General features: G+C 42.9%; 1 protein-coding gene and 1 non-coding gene across 3 annotated transcripts in view; both read left to right on the top strand.

Moving 5' to 3' along the window:
* LOC123510876 (2',5'-phosphodiesterase 12-like) overlaps positions 1-19,637 on the top strand; it is a 33,947-nt gene extending 14,310 nt beyond the window's left edge. The window contains exons 6-9 of one of the 2 annotated variants that reach the window (XM_045266326.1): positions 13,934-14,089; positions 14,450-14,570; positions 15,851-16,002; positions 19,367-19,637. In XM_045266326.1, the coding sequence (XP_045122261.1) occupies positions 13,934-14,089; positions 14,450-14,570; positions 15,851-16,002; positions 19,367-19,501 (564 nt within the window). In that variant the 3' untranslated portion in view covers positions 19,502-19,637. Of the gene's footprint in view, positions 1-13,933; positions 14,090-14,449; positions 14,595-15,850; positions 16,003-19,366 lie in introns of those variants that run through there. The other variant, XM_045266327.1, reaches the window with a different exon arrangement.
* Positions 13,536-13,608, top strand: Trnav-cac. The gene has a single exon. It is a non-coding gene; the product is annotated as a tRNA-Val (tRNA).
* Positions 19,638-20,941: the final 1,304 nt, after the last annotated feature.

Below are 20,941 nucleotides of genomic sequence, written 5' to 3'. Positions count from 1 at the left end.
ACGCAGGTGAAGCCACCGGAGGAGCGCCCGGGAGGCAGGCCGGAGATGACGTCGGTTCCGAAGGATGCCCGCCCACTGCCGTGTAGGCGGATGAGGTACTGGCGTGGAGCTGGCGTGTCGACCACGGTACCGAGGCGGTCCCACTTCCCCGTCTGCTGGTTCTGGATACCCACGCGATGCCCGACGGGGATAGGGTCCAAGGGACGAGTCACCCTGTCGAATCTTGTGGACATGACCTCTCCTGTGCGGGCCATGGCCCTCTCGCGTCTCCGTAGCAACCGCTCCCAGTGCTTGCTGACGCGGTAGTGCTGCGCGGCGACAGGTACGGTGTCCCGCAGCTGCCGGCCCATGAGCAGCTGAGCGGGAGAGACGCCGGTGTCCTGGAGGGGCGTGTTGAGGTACTGAAGGATGGCCGCAGCGACTGCGTCACAGTCGAGCGATCCACCCGGTCCCGTATTCCCGCGAAGCAGCCGTTTGGCAGATTTGACCGCCACCTCAGCGCGACCGTTGGATTGCGGGAAGTGAGCAGAGGAGATGCGCAGCTGCACCCGCCACGAGGAGAGGAAGGCCCGGACATCGGCGCTCACGAAGTTGGTGCCCCATCGCAAGACAAGACCTCCGGGATGCCGAATCGCCTGAACCATCTGCGGAAGATAGGAATCAAACGGGCGCTGGTAGAGGTCATGGGGAAATGCTCCACCTCCAGCCACCCGGTTAGTCGGTCTGCATACGCTGCGTACACTACCCCTGACAGGTGGAAGAAGTCGACCACTGCTTCCTGAAATGGATAGAGGGAGGAGGGTGGCTATGAGTGGCTCTGCTGGGACAGAAGGGGCATTGATGTCGCACGTCTGGCATTGCCGCCGTTTCTGCTCCACTTCAGCGTCGATTCCCGGCCAATAGACGGCTTGTCTGGCCCGGCGCAGCATAGAGTCCCTGCCCTGGTGGCCAGAGTGAAGGTTGGCCAGGACAGAGCGGCGCAGAGCAGAGGGAATCACCACACGGAGATGGCCGTCATCAGTGGCGTACATGACGACGTCCCCGTGGCAAGACAGGTGCCGTCTCATCCGGTAGTAAGGTCGAAGAGGGAGCGGTTCCTGGTCCTTGCGGGAGCCCAGTCATCAGCAACGACGCGAGCGTGGAGGAGTCTGTAATCCTCATCCTGGCGCGCTTCGGCCTCCACCATACTGAGGTCCACGACGACGCCTTCGTCGCACTCCAGGGCGCAGGCGGTGGCAGCTGCCACGGCCGAGCAGGTCATTTCGTCCTCAGCCAGATCCGTCTCGTCGGGCTTGCCTCGGAGCATGGGGTAACGGGACAGCGTGTCAGCCGCGCGGTTGGCTTCACCCTTCAGGTATTTGACATTAAAGGTGTACATGAGGGTTTTTTCCTTGAGACTTAACACGCGTGGATTGGTGATATCTTTGAGTTCCTTATCATAGAAAATCTTCGTGAGAGCGCGGTGGTCCGTGATGAATGTCAAGTTAGGGCAGCCCAGGAGAAACAGACGGGCTTTTTCAGGCACCAGACAATAGCCAAGGCTTCGCCCTCCAGCGTGGAGTAATTCTGCTCTGCCGGGGTTAAGTGACGACTGCCACAGAGAGCCAGCTTCCAGCCGCCCGGGCAGCAGAGTGGAGTTTCGAGCGTGACGCACTGACAATACTGCTGCATGATGACGAAGCTGATGCCGCGCCGGCTGTAGTCTGTGAACACAGCGGTGGGGCGAGTGACGTCGTAGTACTGGAGTCCCTCCTCGGCTAGTTGACCGATCGTGCGCTGCGTTGCCTCGAATATTGCCTGCAGCTGGCTGTCCCAGTACACTGTCCTGCCAGATGGCCTCTTGAGGAGTTCTCTGAAGGGCTCCATGAGAGGGCGACGCCGAGGAACGGGGCTACCTGGTTCACGAGCCCGAACCAGGATCTTATGTCTGTCAGCGAGGGACGAGGAGGCATCTGGAACTTCGTAATACTGCTCAGGAGATCCGGACTCGGAGCGTAGTCCTCCCACCCAAGCAGGTATCCTGCAAAGGACACCGTCCGCCTGCAGAACCGGAACTTGTCGGGGCGGAGCGTGATGCCGTTCTGAGCACATGTGAGCAGGAGATGGTAGGTGTGCCAAAACGCGTCTGCAACATTGTGGTCGTAGAGGAGTGTGTCATCTACGCACTTCAATTTGCGAGGGACGCCTGATATCACGTCGTCGAAACGCTTGGTGAATGCATCTTGCGCTGCACAGTGGCCCATGGGCGTACGTCGGTACCGGAAGCGTCCCCACGGAGTGATGAAAGTGGTAAGCTTCTTGCTCTCCTCATCCAAAGGTATTTGATGGTAGCCAGAGAAGGCATCCGCTACGGTTTTATAGGTGTGCTTGGGGACGGTGGTGATGGCATCGAAGGGCGGCCGGGTGTGATGAGTCTCTCGCAGGCTTGCCTTGTTGAGCCGCTGGTAGTCAACTGTTCTGCGCGGCCGCCCGTCCCTCTTAGGCACGACCACCATGCGGGAGCACCACTCCGTGGGTTCACCGGCAGGGACAGGCTCGATGATGCCCCTTCTCACGTCGTCCTCCAGCTGCTTGTGCACGTCATCGTAGAAGTGGTGAGGGACAGACGCCGGTGTGTGCAGGGCAAGTGGCTGGGCGTCGGCGCGTAGGTGAATGTGGTGAGGGGGCCCGGCCATGGTAGGTAGGGGCGTCCGATGCACGTTGAATGTTGAGCGCCCGAAGTGATGCAGGAGCCACTGCTCCAGGAGGCCCACGTTGTCCTCGGTGAGGGCATAAGGCGCCTGGGTGGGTGTTGCGGGTAGTTGCTGGTCCTCCCCCTGGGCCAGGGCACCCACAGTTGCCCGTGCAGTGGGAAAGTCCGCTGGTAACAGGCCCAGTGCCTTACACACGTCCAGCGACAAGTACAGCTGCTGCACGCCCTCGGCAAAGTACAGGTAGGCCCGTGTGGTGCGTCCGCCCACGCTGAATGTGCACGTGCTGCCTCCGAACACTTGCAGGCGCCCACCAGCAAGGTGTTTGATGCTCACAGCTGTGTCTTGCAAGTCGCGCTGACTCACCCCGAGCTCACGCATAAGCTGGCGTCCCGCCATACACACCTGGGCGCCGGTGTCCGCGACAGCCAGGACCGATTGCTGATTTATGTCACCGGGGAGGCCACGGTAACGTACAGGCAGGGCTGGGTGGAGAGACGTGCTTCTGCGATCATGGCGCTGGCCATCGCGTCCTGATTCCGCGGCTTCCTTCTCGATCTGCAGAGCCTTTGGATGTGCCCCACCTTGCCACAGGCACGGCAGGTGAGGTGTCGCACCGGGCAGGTGGCCTTGCCGCCGGTATGGTGTCCACCGCAGCTACCACACGGGAGCCGGCCCGGGCTGAGGCGATGACGTCGTCCGTGGTAGTCGCGGCGGTACAGATGTCTGCAGCGACCACTGGCTCATGCTGGGGTCCTGGGGCAGCGTCTCTCTGGGCTGCCTCATATGCTATGCAGTAAGTCCTTAGTGTCTCCACATCGCCGAACTGACCACAGGACTGGAATACATCGCGCCTGAGGGCAGGCTCACGGAGCCCCACAACTAGCTTGCGTACCAACACGTACTCGCTGAGGTCACTCTCGCAAGTAGGGCACTCAAAGCACAGTCCATGGCCCTCTGGGAACACCTGGTGAAGTATTCCCTCACTGGTTCGCCGGGGGCTTGCGTTAAGTTGAAGAACGCGCTCCAGCACGCCGCCTGGCTGCACTCCTTCAGGACTTCCTTGCCCACTACGTCCAGGGCCGCTGCGGGGACAGTGCGGTCCACTTGTTTCGCGGATACCTGGCATCCAGCGCCTTCTGGACGGCGGGGACGCACAGCAGGCGAATGTAGCAGACACCCTGTTGGTCCTTCACCTCATTCAGCCTCAACCAGTCTTCTACGGAGCGCCGCCAGGTGCGGAAGTCTGCCGGGACATGTCGTGGCTACATTTGTCCAGCGCACTGATGTTAAGCACCCTGGGCGCCGGTTCACTGCCTGATGTTGATGCGTTGCGATGCAGAGCCGTGACGGCGCTGTCGGGTAGAACCAGGGTGGGTGGAGCAGGACCGGCCCTGTGTCGCCGTGTGGCCGGTGTGAACCGTGGGCGGGCAGGCGGCGCCATCAAATCCTACTCACTGCGCCAAGCTAGAGCGAGAGCAGGCAGACAGGTGTCTGAGCTGTAAGGCGGCTCAGGTGAGACTCCCCTGTGCCCCGCACAGTGGGGTCGAGCTAAACTAGGTACAGGAGCATATGAACCTATGAGACGCCACGTGTAAGGTTCGGACGTGGTGCCGGTGCGTGGTGTAACGACCCTTAACGACCCAACCCTAACAGTCTTCATCTCACCATTTATAAATTTGAAGAAAAGCTTGGGTTCATCTTTGCTTTTACACTCCCAATCTTTCTTTCTTCCTCTCTCCTTACTCTAATATATTCATTTTTCGCATCCTTTATTATTGTCTGTTATTGTCATTTCTCTGTTTTATGAGTTTCTTCCAAGCTTTATCTTTTGCCTTTTTAGCTTCTGTGCATCTAGCATTGTACCAAGCGTGTATATTTTCTTAACTTTATAAAGAGGTACGTATTTCTTTACTCCTTCGTTATATTTCTGTACGAATATTTCATATTTCCCTTGTATTGTCCTTCCATACATAATGTTTCTCCATTCAATATCAGCAAAAAACTTCCTTGACTTTTCAAAATCTGCTCTTGCATAATTAAATTTCTCTTTTGTAGTCATCTCTGTAACTTATCCCATCCTCCTCCTGTATTTCCAGCTCTAATGTCACATGATCACTTCTTCCCATTGGACTAAGGTATTGTATGCTGGGAGGGGACTCTTGCTTCTTTGTGAATAGTAGGTCAAGCAATGATGGTTCTTTTTCCCCCTGTACCTTGTTGACTCCTCCACCCACTGATCCATTGTATTTACCATAGTCAACTGTAACACTGCCTCACTCCATTGTCCAGTATTATCCATTACTTCCATCCCTCTCTAGTTTATTTTTTTTACAGTTAAAGTCTCCAACTAATAGTATTCTTCCATCTCTTCTTATCATATTATCTAAGCACTTAATCACCTCTCTTTGTATATCTTTATGATCCTCAGTTCCCCATATATTTGTCTTAGGTGCCACATATGTAACTATGATTTTTCTTTTTTTCAATTCCTCTGTGTTGATTGTTACTCCCATGACCTCCACCATACCATCACCATATTGCACATCCTCCACACATATATTATCACAAACCATTATTAGCAATCCTTCTCCCCATTTACCCTTCCTGTCTCTTCTCCAGCTATTATATCCCTCCTCTTTAAAGTTAACATGGATCTGCTCCTTTAGTTTCATTTCATCAATGCACATTACATCTGGCTTTTTTTCTTTCAAATGATCCTTAACCTTCAACACACTGGATAGCAACCCATCTATATTAGTATAAGTCACTCTTAATTTCTTTCCTACTCCATGACCTCCTCCTCCTTCCATAGATACCAATTCTTAGTCTCATATCTAGAACCCTCCAGTAGAAATTCTTTTTCTTGATCTCCGTCCTTTTCTTGTTTTTTTTCCTTAGCTTCATTTCTTAGGACTTTCTCTTTTTCCCTCTCTTCCTTGTTCAAAACTCATTTTATCCATATATCTTTACATTTAGTATCATTTGCCAGCTTCCCTTTCCTTGTCATAATTTCTTCCATTGCCACCCGTGATCTCATTCTCACTTTCATTGGTCTCTTACCCCCTTCACTAAATGTGTGTGTGTGTGTGTGTGTTTTATTTATTTACCTAGTTGTATCTACTTAATAGTATTGTGCAGGGTTTGAGCGGGGCTCATAGTGTCCTGTTTCCATGTCTCCATTTATCCAATTTTTCCTTGAAGTTATGCACATTATGTACTATAACAACTTCATTATTCAGTGCATTCCATTTCTCCACCATTCTGTTTAGAAAATTGTATTTTCCAATATCCTTCACACTGTACTGCCTCATCCTGATTTTCTTTACATGACCTCTTGTCCTTCCATCTTCTTCTGTGTGTGTGTGTGTGTGTGTGTATTTACCTAGTTGTAGTTTTACAGGGCCTGGGCTTTACGCTCTTGTGGCCCTGTATCCATATCTACACTTATCCAACTTTTCTTTAAAACTATGCACACTCTTTGCTGACACCACTTCTTCACTCAAACTGTTCCACGTCTCAAGACATCATTGCGGGAAACTATATTTTTTAACATATCTCAGACATCTTCCCTTCCTTGATTTTTTACTATGTGATCTTGTGCTTCAAATGTCATATTCTTCTCTCAGGATCAGTTTCTCATTATCCACTTTGTCCATTCCGTTGATCAATTTATAAACTTGTATCAGATCCTCTCTCTCCCTTCTCTGTTCCAAGGTTGGTAGATCCATAGCCTTTAGTCTCTCCTCATATGTCATCCCTTCGAATTCTGGAACCATTCTTGTAGCCATTTTTTGTAGTCTCTAACTTCCTTATGTGTTTCTTTTTATGGCGGTCCACACAACTGCATATTCCAATCTGGGTCTTATTATAGTACTTATCAATTTCTTCATCATTTCTTTATCCATGTAGTGAAATGCTAATCCAATATTCCTTAGGAAATTATATGTCTCTCTGAAAATTCTATCTATATGACTTACTGGTTGATTGTTTTCTTCCATCGTCACTCCCAAGTCCTTTTCTTTTTTTACTTTCTCCAGTTCTACTCCATCTCCAATCTTATAGATTCCCACTGGTTGTCTTTCACTCTTTCCCATTTCCATGACATGGCTTTTGTCCACATTGAATTCCATCTCCCACTTCTTACTCCATTTCCAGATCTTATATAGGTCTTCCTGCAGTATTTCACAATCCTCTTTTTGCTTTATAACTCTGCACAGTTTTGCATCATCTGCAAACAGATTTATGTAACTGTTCACTCCCTCTAGCATATCATTTATATATATGAGAAAAAGTATTGGCGCCAATACTGACTCCTGTGGCACTCTGCTCTCTACTGCTCTCCAGTTGGACTTCATATCTTTAACTACCATTCGTATTTCTCTTCCCCTCAAATAATTTTCCATCCATCTCAATGTGCTTCCCTTTAAGCCACCCTTCTCCTCTAACTTCCACAATAATCTTGCATGTGGCACTTTATCAAATGCCTTTTTTAAATCCAAATAAATACAGTCAACCCATCCTCTTTCTCTTGTACTCCTTCAATTATTCTAGAATAGAAACTCAGTGAATATGTTACACACGACCGACCTTTTCTAAAACCAAATTGGTTATTTGATGATAATTTGTTGTCTTCAAGGAACTCGATCCATTGTTTCTTTATTACTCTCTCACACATCTTGCATATTACACTAAACCGTTCAACAGTTTATAAACCTGTATTAAATCCCCTCTTTCTCTTCTTTGTTCCAAGGTAAGCAAATTCATTTCTTTTTATCTCTCATCATAGGTAATTTCTGCCAATTCTGGAACCATTTTTGTTGTCATTCTCTGCAATCTCTCCAACTTCCTTGTATGCTTCTTTTTATAAGGGGACCAAACCACCCCAGCATATTCCAATCTTGGTCTAATTACTGTACTAATTAATTTCTTCATCATATCTTTATCCATATAATGAAAGGCTAATCCAATATTTCTAATCAAATTATATGTTTCTCCAAACATCTTGTCAATATGAGCCTCAAACTGCCCATGGTCTTGTATTATCACTCCCAAATCCTTTTCCTTTTCCACCTTTTTCAACACTACTTCTTCACCCATCTTATATGACCCTCTTGGCCGTCTTCCACTCTTCCCCATCTCCATTACATGACTTTTGCTCAGATTAAATTCCATCTCCCACCTCTTGCTCCACTCCCAAATCCTATCCAGATCTGCCTGTAAAATTTCACAATCTTCTTCACTCTTCACACACCTACACAACTTCGCATCATCCACAAACAAATTAATATAACTGTTTACTCCTCTGGCATATCATTAATATAGACAAGGAAAAGTATTGGTGCCAGCACTGAACCTTGTGGGACTCCACTCTCCACCACCAACCAGTCCGACTTTGCATCCCTTATTACCGTTCTCATCTCCTCCATCTCAAGTAGTTTTCCATCCACTTTAACACTTTTCCTTCAGTCCTCCATAAATCTCTAATTTCCATAGCAGTCTCATGTGAGGTACCTTGTCAAAAGCTTTTTTAAATCCAAATATACACAGTCCATCCATCCTCTCTCTCTTGTATTTTGTCAACCACTCTTGAATAAAAGCTCAGTAGATTTGTTACACATGACCTCCCTTTCCTAAAGCCAAATTGATGATCCGATAATAACTTATGATCCTCCAGGAACCGTATCCAATATTTCTTTATCACCCTCTCACAAATCTTACCGACCACACTTGTTAGAGACACAGGTCTATAGTTAAGAGGCTCTTCCTTACTGCCTCCCTTATAAATGGGCACCACTTCAGCTCTTTTCCACTCTACTGGTACTTCCCTGTTTCTAATGAGCACCTTATAATATCATATAATGGATCTATCAATTCTTCTCTACATTCCTTCAATAATTTTCCTGAAACTTCATCTGGTCCCATCGCTTTATCATCTTTAAGTTCCTCCAACATTTTATATAACTCCTTTTAGGTATCTTAATGTCATCCATGTGCACATTTCCTTGTACATTCTGAGGCTTTACAAACATTGTTTCTTTAGTAAATACTTGTTGAAACCTATTATTTAGCAATTCCGCTATATTCTTAGGGTCATCTACTATCCCTTGCTCTCCTTTTAATCTTTCAATGGACTCTCTCTTTTAAGTTTACCATTTATGAACCTGTAAAACAATTTTGGATGTTCCTTACTCTTGTCTACAATATCTTTTTCAAATTTTCTTTCTTCCTCCTCCTTACCCTCACATACTCATTTCTCGCCACTCTATAATTCTCCTTATTTAGTATATTCCTGCTCTTTTTCCATCTTTTCCAAGCCACATCTCTTTTCTTTAGCCTTAACACAAGTTGCATTAAACCAATCCTTTCTTCCTTCCTCTCTCGGTTTATACTTTGGTACAAATTTCATAACTCCTTCTTTATAATATTTCATAAAATCTCATATTTTTTTGCACTTCTCTGATTTGTAACATCTCCCAATCTAATGTTCTGAAATAGTTTTTCAAATTTTCTGTGTCCATCTTTCTATAATTCAATCTACCACTCCTGTATGTCTCATCTCTCCTTCGCTGTGTTATTGCCATCTGCATTTCCATAACTACATGATCACTCTTCCCCAATGGACATTTATATTGTATATTCCCATATAGGTACACTTCTCGTGTTAACACCAAATCCAGTCTAGCCGGTTCATCATCTCTATATCTAGTATTTTCTTTCATCCTCTGTTCCATCATATTTTCCATCATTAGATTAAGGAATCTCTCTCCCCATGCTTCCTCTCCAACACCACTTACTAGATTTTCCCAATTCACTTCTTTGCAATTAAAATCTCCTACTAGAATCACCTTTCTTTTTCCTGTTAATACACTTTCCAAACTCTGTAAAGTATCCTTGATCATATTGTCGTATTCCCTTAATGTCCAAGAATTTGTTTTAGGAGGTACATAGGTCACCATGATTATTAATTCTTTTCCATCACTTTTTAACCTTATGCTTATCACTTCTGTGTTGTTCTTCCCATACCAAACCTTATCCACATTTACCTCCTTCTTTGTCATAATCATAACTCCTCCTCCACCTTTACCCTCTCTATCCTTTCTCCATATATTAAATTTATTATCCAAATTTACCTTTGTTTTTTCATGTAATTTTGTCTCAGTCAAACACACTATATCAGGCTTCTCCACCATCACATAGTCTTGCAATTCTAATCTACTGGACAGTATCCCATCTATATTAGTATACATTACGGTCCACCTACTGCTCCCTCTAGGGGTTCCTCCGCATTCCTTCTTTCCACATACCATTTTCTGACTCTCTCTCCTATAACTCTCCAAAAACTTTTTTTTTCCTCTTCAGACCGCTCATCATTTTTCCTTCTCGCCTCTTCCAACAATTCCTTATATCTTCTCCTCTCTTCCTCATTTCTATTTTTTCTTACATACACCTCTTTACAACCTTCTACCTCTCTTAATTTTGATGTTCTATATAAAATGTCCTCCGCAGATTGTTGTGACTTCAGTACTACTTTAATCGGTCTGCTCACTCTCCTTATACGGACCCAGTCTATGGATCTCTTCCACTTCTTCTTGTAGGTCTTTTTTTTTTCCATCATCATTTAGATTTTTAAACAGATCTCTTACCGTTTTTAATTCTTCTTTAATTCTCTTAGGCTTATATGTTATATTTTGTTCTTTCATCCCAAATATTAACACACTCTTCTTCTTTTCTGCTATTTTTCTTATCAATGTTTCCTTATTCTTCATAACATTAACCAGTTCCTTACATCTTTCTTTTTTGTCTTCATTCAACTGATCTTTAATTATTTCTTGTAATCCAACCATCTCAGCTTCCCTCGACTCAGTCCATTGTGTTTTCTTCAGTTCCCACTCCCTTTTAAACCTTTCACTTCGCTCACTGATCATTTCCTTAAAGTCATCTTTCTCCTTTACGACTTTCTCCATTTTCTCCTCCAACCGTCTCTTATATTTTTCAACCTCCACTCTCAAGTGTGCATTCTCATCCACCAATCGTTTTTCATTTTCCTCCAGTCTCTTGACTCTTTCCTTCAAAGCCTTGTGGAATTCTCTATCCTGCTCCTCCTCACTCCTCTGAACTTTTAATTCCTTCACCAACTCCTCAAATTTCTTTTCTAGCATTACCAATCTTCCTTGCATTGTTGCCCCTGTTGAAGATGGACTCATATTTTGAATGGTTACTTTTGGCTTTGCTCCCTGGGCCTCATCGGCATATTTTGAATTTGGTAACTTATTTCTTACTGGTTTATCCATTTCATTTCACTCTTCCTGGGAGTGTGTGGGTGTGTGGTGGTGTGCACTGGCGGTCAGGCCTGGTAGCTCTGTGTATGTGGTGGGATGCGTTGGCGGCTGTTTATGGTTGGCCTTTGTGTGGTTTCTGCGCTGTCGTTTGGAGTGCAGAGATTCCAACACCTCCGATCACTCTCTTGTACACGCCACCAGGCTACGTTCACTCTGAACACTTGTTCACTCGCTCTGGTTGCCCTTTTGTACTAGTGATGGTTCTCACTCCAAACACATTGTTTAGCGTGTGGAGTGTTAGGTAGATGGTACTCTGAGCAAGGAGGTAAGTCCGCTCTCCACGGAGCGCGGAGTGTGTGTGTGTGTGTGTGTCAGGTTGGACTGCTTTCCCAGTAGCAACCCAAAATGTCTTGACATCCCCTTCAACTTTTTATTCATTAACTTCTGCAACATTCGCAGTCTTATGTCTAATTTTCAATTTGTAGAACACCACCTCTCCTCTACTAAACCTCATCTTTTCTTCACTGAAACACAGCTGTTTGAGGCAAGTGACAGTAGTTCCTTCTCTGTTCCCTAATAGAGGCAACCCCCGTTTAACGAAGGAGTTACGTTCCTAAAAAACACTTCGTTAAGCGAACCGATTATAACAAGTTTAACCCGTAATTTGAACTTTCATTGAGAGTAAGCAAAGCGAGAGTGCATCATAGTACAGTGAAAGGTTTAATGAAAGTAAAAATTATGAAGTTAAACATTTAGGTAGTTTAATTTAAGTCATTATAATGTACACTAATGTATGTATGTACGTAACTTTATAATGTTGATGATCCTAACTTTATGAAGTGAGGAAGAATGAAACGGGAAAGACACTAACCGGCAACCTGTGGAATGTAAAGAAAGTGCACATCATTGTACTGCATACAAAACTTATGTACCACATTTCCACAAGGCTTTCCATTTTATCCATTGTAGAGTCATGAGTTCAGGTGGTTCTTTTAGCTTGCAAGGAAGATACGGTCTCACCAGCCTTCTTAATAGAGTCTGCTGACTTGAAAATAGAGACAGTATAATATGGAGTCAAAGTAGTGGCCAGCACTGCTATAGTGTTCTGGCCTCTCGTGTCTGTGAATAATATCTACCTTCACTTGGAGAGTAAGAGACTTCCTGGTCTTCTTATGAACACTAGGCCAATTGCAGGGCGTTTTGGTGGTAAGTTGAGCTAGGGAAGACAAGCTGCTGCTGACGCTGTTATGTTTTGACTGGGGAGTGAGTGTTGCGCGTATTGTCCACGAGAGGCTTGATCTTGATCTTGATCTTTATTCTATAGATGTCCCAGGATTTTTCCTGAGGCAGGCCTTAATACCAGCAGCTCTTGGTGTATTCAAAAGCCTGTCAGCTTGCATTATATGGTGGAGCTTTCAAATTTGGAAAAAAAATTACCTGGATAAAACTTCGTTAAAGCGAGTTTGGTGTTCATTAAACGAGCAGATGGTAGTAAAATGAAATCTTTGTTGTAGCAAAATTTCGTTGTGTGAACCTTCGTTAAACGGGGGTTGCCTGTACTTTCTCTATCCTCATTTTTGTTCCAAAGCTGGATGTTGTGTCTATATGTGCAATACCTGACTTGCTCTTGTGCCCACGCACTTGAAATCACTTCACAATCTTCTATCTTGCTTCCATCAAAGTTGCTTTACTGATGATCTGGCTTTCCTTACTGAGTCTTGGTCATCCTCTTTTAGAGATTTCGGTGAAACTTTTACTGTTGCTTTAGACATATCAAAAGCTTTTCATAGAGTTTGCATGGCACAAAGCATTGATTTTAAAACTGCCCTCCTACAGTATCTATCCTCTCTGCAACTTTATCTCAAATTTCCTTTATGACTGTTCTGTCACAGCTGTGGTAGATGGCCACTGTTATTTTCCAAAATCTATTAACAGTGATGTTCCTTTGGGTTCAGTCCTGTCACCCACTCTTTCTATTATTCATTAATGATCTTTTCAACCAAACTTCTTCCCCTTTCCATTCTTATGCTAATGATACCACCTTATATCTTCCCACATCCTTTCAGAGACGACCAATCCTTCAGGAAGTTAATAGGTCATGCAGGGACACCACATTCTAAAGTTTCTTATGGGACAGAGAAAACTGTACATATTCAGTTTTGTTTTGAAAGTTGGAGATTGCAGAAGTCAGCTAAGCTCGTTTTCTTTCTTTCTCTTTGCAACTTTACTTTTGCTTTTGTCTATTATAAACATGACTTCCATTTTGCATCTTCCCCATAATTCTCTCTCTCTCTCTCTCTCTCTCTCTCTCTCTCTCCCTCTCTCTCTCTCTCTCTCTCTCTCTCTCTCTCTCTCTCTCTCTCTCTCTCTCTCTCTCTCTCTCTCTCTCTCTCTCTCTCTCTCTCTCTCTCTCTCTCTCTCTCTCTCTCTCTCTCTCTCTCTCTCTCTCTCTCTCTCTCTCTCTCTCTCTCTCTCTCTCTCTCTCTCTCTCTCTCTCTCTCACACACACACACACACACACACACACACACACACACACACACACAGGATTATATCTACTACACGCCCGGTAGCTCAGTGGTTAGAGCGCTGGCTTCACAAGCCAGAGGACCAGGGTTCGATTCCCGGCCGGGTGGAGATATTTGGGTGTGTCTCCTTCACGTAGCCCTGTTCACTAGCAGTGAGTAGGTATGGGATGTAAATCTAGGAGTTGTGACCTTGTTGTCCCGGTGTGTGGTGTGTGCCTGGTCTCAGGCCTATCCGAAGATCGGAAATAATGAGCTCTGAGCTCGTTCCGTAGGGTAACGTCTGGCTGTCTCATCAGAGACTGCAGCAGATCAAACAGTGAAACACACACACACACACACACACACACACACACACACACACACACACACACACACACACACACACACACACACACACACACACACACACACAATGACTCTTCCTGTCCTGCAGGTGAGTGTGCTGGAGAGTGTGGAGAATCCCAAGCATCTGGTGGTGGTTGGGGTGACTCATCTATACTTCAGACCTGAGGCAGATCACATTCGTCTCCTGCAGGCGGGTGTGGGTCTCCAGATCCTGCAACAAGTCATGGCTCTCTATCAGAACAAGGTACATTGTAACTCTTGAAATGAAGGCACAGAAAATTAACTTATCAAAAATTTGGTCTTTTCTCCAAATAGTTTATTGGTATGTGTATGATATCAACTTGAATATTGGTTAGTACAATAGATCAATTTGTGAGAATGGGATAAGTTAAGTGTAAAACATTGGAAGTGAGTCAGGTGTATGTGAAAGAGAAATCATGAATTGAAGTAACTGTTGTGTATGAGTGACATCATTAACTCTTCTTTTGCAGGCTGTTAAAAACTCAAACAATTTTTAGTGAAAGAAATTATAAGAATGAGTGACATAGATAATACTTTTAAGGTGAAAGTAATAATAAAGTAAGTGAATTTTTTCCCTTCCCAGTATCCAGAGAAGGAAGTGTCAATGTTGTTTGCCGGGGATTTCAACAGCACTCCAGAGTTTGACGTGTATCGCCTCATGACCTCCCAGATGGCAAGCTTTAATGACATTGACTGGTCTGACAGTAAGCTTGTGCCATCTTATTATTGTTAGTCACTCCCACAATCCTAATACAGGCAACCCCCATTTAACGAAGGTTCACACAACGAAATTTCGCTACAACGAAGGTTTCGTTTTACTACCATCTGCTCGTTTAACGAACACCAAACTCACTTTAACGAAGTTTTATCCAGGTCATTTTTTCCAAATTTGAAAGCCCCACCGTATCATGCAAGCTGACAGGCTTTTGAATACACCAGGAGCTGTTGGTACTAAGGCCTGCCTCAGGAGAAATCCTGAGACACCTGTAGAATAAAGATCAAGATCAAGCCTCTCGTTGACAACACAGGCACTGCCGATACAAAGGCCTGACTCAGAAGAAATTCTACATCACCTGTAGCATCAAGATCAAGATCACGCACACCACTCACTCCCCAGTCAAAACATAACAGCATCACCAGCAGCTCATTTTCCCTAGTTCAACTTACCACCAAAACGCTCTGCAATGTGGCCTAACGTTCCTAAGAAGACCAGGAAGTGTCTTACTCTCGAAGTGAAGCTGGGTATTATTCACAGACAAGAGAGAGGCCAGAAAACTAATAACATTGCTTGCCACCATCTTGACTCCATCTACTGTCTACTATTTTCAAATCAGCAGACTCTATTAAGAAGGCTGGTGAGACCGTATCTTCCTTGAAAGCTAAAAGAACCACCTGAACTCATGACTCTACAATGGATAAAATGGAAAGCCTTGTGGAAATGTGGTACATAAGTTTTGTATGCAGTACCATGATGCGCACTTTGTTTACATTCCACAGGTTGCCGGTTAGTGTATTTCCCGTTTCACTCTCCCTCCCTTCATAAAGTTAAGATCATCAACATTATAAAGTTACGTACATACATACATTAGTGTACATTATAATGACTTAAATTAAACTACCTAAATGTTTAACTTCATAATTTTTACCTTCATTAAACCTTTCACTGTACTATGATGCACTCTTGCTTTGCTTACTCTCATTGGAAGTTCAAATCAGGGGTTAAACTTGTTATAATCGGTTCACTTAACGAAGTTTCGCTTAACGAAGTGTTTTTTAGGAACGTAACCCCTTCGTTAAGTGGGGGTTGCCTGTACCTCCATCTATGTCCAAATTTTATCAGCTGTTTTTGTTATTACTTTACTGTACTGTACTTGTTTATTTTTCCAAATACTATTACTTTTTCTCTCACTGTGTAACAAAATATCATATTTATAAGTGAGCAGAGAGGGATGAAGATTGAAGCAATATTGTCTGCTTTCCACAGAGGAAAATGAACGTGTATCAGGTGTCAACTTTGGCCATGACCTTGAGTTGGCCAGTGCTTGTGGCTGCCCACCTTATACCAATTACACCAAAGACTTCTATGGCTGCCTGGATTATATCTACTACCAAACTGACAAATTCTCAGTCAAACAAGTAAGAATCTGTTTTCAAATCCTGTCTCTTTTCTCAATTGAGCTTTTCTTTTCTGACTTTCACTAGACTTTGCTTTAAACAGCACTTGAAGTAAACATCTTTATTACAAAATTGAACCTATAATAGAGGAATTTACTCAAAGTTCTGTCTAAATGAGTGGTATGCATGAAGAAAATTTTAGTGTTGAAGGTAATCTGAATATTTCAAGGGCATCTCATCGTGGTTGGAACCTTGATAATTTCATGCCATTCTAACACTTAACTTTCTCCCAATAGTATTTTCAATAGTGTGAAATATATTTGCTCTTATGAGAGTGGAAGTCAATGGCCAGTTATCCTCATCCAAAGAATCAGCGGAAGTTATGATTTTCCCATGTAATAATTATTATGGTTCACAAGACACTGAGGCTTAGAGAGAGAGACACCATTCTGAGGGAAGGATGTTTTTTAGCCTAAAAGATCGTCCTTAAATGTGAAATTTAAGCCCACAAAAAAGCGCATCAACTATATATAATGGATGCTGTGTGTTGCATCAACTATGCAACTATGCCACCTGGTCTCTAAAGGGGCTATCACACTGGCCTATGATATGCGGAATGCGGGCCATGGTTCTTGGTACAAAACCAGGAACATTATCACACACAAGCTGCCCGCATTCTAGCTATGCTAGGCAAACGGCCCAGCAACCATGACCAAGCCTAATCAAAATAAACCAGAACAAAACCATGCCGCTTACACCTCAACCTGTGCTTCGTTCTGGAATTGCATTTGCATTTCCTCTTATTGAAGAAAAGTAAGTTAAAAGAAACTAGAGAAAAACTGAGACGTGCATGACGGCAACTTTGGAGTCAGAGGTGGTTGCCATTTGCCCAAACTATTGACATGACATATATATATTTCATCTTTCTAAATTGATGAAATAGTATTTAATATTCCAATATGAAAAATTTTGGCACGTTCTTTTTAGTTTAAATAAAAGGTTTTTATTACATATATTATGTTTGTTTTTTCAATGTGATAGCATACAGAGAACTGGGATGGATATGAAGCCATCCCAACTTTACTCTGGTAATCCCAGGCAAGTTCCAGCTATCTGGAGCTGATGTTCCTCGTTCCGCGTATTATGGGCCAGTGTGATAGCCCCTTAAGAGTTAATATTAATAACTGATGGATACAGAATGTAACCTTCATAGCACTATTGTTTATTGAAAGGTTCCAGTACATGTTTAGTGTTTCTTCCTGCCTGATGTTTGTGTGTACAAATGCATGAATGTTATCTACATTTATGTATGAAAATCGAAGCGAGCAATTTATTTATTTGTTCATTTATTCATTTATTTTATTTTATTTATTTCCTTATTTTAATGTAGGAGGAGAACTAACCAAGGGCAACAAAAATGCTCCTAAGGAGAAAGACCCACTGTGGTGCCAGTCCCTGAACAATGTCAAAAGAGTTAATCTTAAATGAAGATAAATGTCTTGAAACCTCCCTCTTAAATAAGTTCAATTCATAGGAAGATGGAGGAAATACAGAAACAGGTAGGAAGTTCCATAGAAAAGATGAATGATGGAGAACATTGTTAAACTCTTGCATTAGATAGATGAACAGAATAAGGGTGAGAGAAAGAAGAAAGTATTGTCCAGCGAGACTACATGAGAAGGAGGAGGCATGCAGTTAGCAAGATCAGAAGAGCAGTTAGCATGAAAATAGTGATAAAAGGTAGCAAGAGATACAACACTGAGCTGTTGGGAAAGAGGCTGAAGGGAGGAGTTGAGAAGATGAAGAACATACTCCATACATGGAAGGACTAGGTCCCTGTACAGGGGATAGAAAAACTTGTGGAGATGGCACAGAGTGCTTATGTTCATAGAAGCTATTTTAGCAAGAGCTGAGATGTGAAGTTTTCAGTATAGATTATAAGTAAAGGACAGACCGAGTGTTTTCAGTGTAGAAGAGGGAAATAGTTGTCTGAAATGGTTAGTTGTATCGAGTTGATAGATGAAGACTTTGAGTTTCTGAACACTAAAGGCAGGTTCACACTTGCCAATAAGTGACTGAAATTGTAAGTCAGTAGAGTTTCCAACTGAATATTGGTGCCTAGTGACTGAAGAAACCAGTTCCAAAACAACACCAACATGTTGGTCTTGTTCAGTCGATTTACGACTTTATGTTGTGACGTCATGGAGTAAGCTTTGAAAATGTGGTGTCGATGTAGAGAAGATGTTAAAGTTGGTGAGGGAAATAGAATACATCTGGAACCCCAGAAATTAATTATACAGTAAAAAGAGCTTGTACAAATCGTCATTCGACAAAATAGCTGCCACTTTCCAAGAACTGTTTCCCTCAATGCAGGGTGTTGTTTGAAGTGAAGACTGAAGACTTGTCATGATTAAATTTGATTGAACTGTGCATAGTCTTCTTAAGATTAATGTGTAATAGACACTCCTTTCGTTCCTTCTATTTAGCCAGGGACGTATCCACAGGCATTTTTCTTTCTGTTGACTCTTCTGGTACGCCAAAAGTAGAGCAACCAACTCTTCTTCATCATCACTGGAGCAAGACATCTTGCCAGGTAGCTGTTTGTTTACAGTCACTTCCTGCTGAAGTGCCAACTAGTTGATACTTTCCAGTCACTATGTGTGATGTTTTCCTACTAGAAGGGCTCAGTCGATACTTCTTGCCATTTAAAATTTCAGTCGCAAATTGGCACATATGAACCCACCTTAAGTTTACTCTGTTCCAATCAGATATGTTAGAAATGTTACATAGTATTATTTTATACATAAAGTTATTTGATCAGGTGGCACTAAAGCCGCTCACCTTTTTTGACTAGAAATTATTTGATGAATTTGGGTTTGTGTAAAGTTTTCCTGAATATAAAGGAATAAGGTTATGGTGTAATTCTTATTTATTTATAAATTTGTGTGTAAATTTCTCAGCTCTTAACAAGATATTGCCTTGCAAGAAACATGTTACCTCTCCCTAATAATTTTCAGTATTGATCCTCTCTCCATAAGAGGGCAAAAGACTAAGATTTAGGGAATGCCTGTTAATGCATGGAATGCCTGATTTAGGGTGCACCTTCTTTTAATGACAATGTCAGCCTAGTGAATAGACACCAACTCTGTTGATGACTGGTGACTGGTGACCCTTGCACTATCCTTGTGGTAGTATTGTTTGCTGTCATACATGTTAGCTATAAGCTAAGGTGTATTGTTGGCTGGTGATTGGTAACTGGTGACTGGTGACTGTGCTCTTGGTGGTGTTGTCTGTTGTCATGCCTCACTGTCACCTGTAAGCTAATGTGTGTTGAATGGGTGAAGGCTGAAGTGTGGGATGAGGAGCTGAGCTCATTTTTCTGCAGGTGGTGGAACTGCCAAGCCATGAGGAGGTGATACAACACGAATTCCTCCCGAGCATCACCATTCCATCAGATCATCTTGCCATCATAGCTGATTTAGAATTTAAAAGGAAAGATTGCTGCAGTGCAGGAGAATAAGAATACAATACATGTACTTTAAACAAGCTTCTGAGATTGTTAATTGTTATTTATGTGGAATATAAATCCTGGTATTTGATCTACAAGTAAAACGAAATGTAAGATATAAAGGTAAATATATACAAATGCATATGTATTTTTTTACTTTTATGTCTGATATCCTTAGTGTTTCAGCAATAGTATGGTGTCTCAGAAAACAAAATGCCATTTTGCAACTCTCTCAAACACTCTTAATCTGGACAAGTATGGATATACAACAATGCTTAACTCATTCCTTGCCCAAATACTGTATGAGATCTTGCAGACTGTAGGCCATATATAATACGATGTCATACTTGACTATCGTCATTATTACAAAGGTGTATGACTTTCTTGTATCAGGATAAGTGCTGATGCACAATGCTAGAGATAATTTCATTTAAAACATTTTTATGGTGCCAATAGATTAGGTGACCTTAAAAATTAACATTTTCTCTTGGTTATCATCTTCAGAAAATGGAGCCATTGTTTATGTTCTGATGGTGCTCTACTATGAAATTATGTATTGCTACAGATGACAGGTATTCTTCTCATTTAATTATTTATTTGCTATGGTATAGCCTTATTATGGGTTCAGCAAAGAAAAGAAGTGATTTAATATGCAAGCATCTTGTGTTGTTGATTGCAGAAAAAGTGAAAGTGCAAAAAAAATTTTATTTGTTTCTCATTTAGTGTTTAATTTTCTTCTTTTTTTTAAAGAACGATACAGGTAGTCCATTTCTGTTAGATGTATACAACATAAACAGTATATATGTAGAAAAAAATCTGGGATTTTCAAAATCTCGTTGTCCACAGGTTCAGAGGTTGCTGGATGACAGTATATATGTAAAAAAAATCTGGGATTTAAAAAAAATCTTGTTGCCCACAGGCAGGGGCGAATTTAGGAATTTGGGGGACCCTAGGCAAAGGTAAGCATGGGGGCATGGGGGCAAAATTTTTCATGAGCATTTTATAACTTTAATAGTATTTATGATAGAAAAGAGTATGTTAAAAAGTATTAGAAATAAGAAAATCTATATATTTTTTTTTTATTGTTTTATTGCTATTTTTTAAGTTTCCACATGTCCACCACCATTAGTAATATAAAGAGTAATGTAATTTTGTAGGTCTGTGAATTGCTGAAGGAAGTAGTAGACACCTACCGAAACAATAATTTACTCCCAGCGAGGTCTATTAGCACTAGTTCAAGAGGTGCTGTGAATTTCCCATTAAAGCTAGTTGTGATCTCGCTGAACATTTCTCTTCGTGTCTCACAACTCAAGAGGGCACTAACAGCCTGCCCTCTAAAGACAACTTTCCATCTTTTCATAAAACTACAAGCACTTACCACACACACACACACACACCCTTCACTTAAAATTCAAAATAAAGAATGGCAACTCCAAATCCAGTCTTGGAGTG

The sequence above is a fragment of the Portunus trituberculatus genome, chromosome 30 (assembly GCF_017591435.1).
Source record: "Portunus trituberculatus isolate SZX2019 chromosome 30, ASM1759143v1, whole genome shotgun sequence".
NCBI classification, from domain to species: Eukaryota; Metazoa; Arthropoda; class Malacostraca; order Decapoda; family Portunidae; genus Portunus; species Portunus trituberculatus.
Note: the sequence above shows the minus strand (reverse complement) of the source record. Positions and strands in the feature narration are given on the sequence as shown.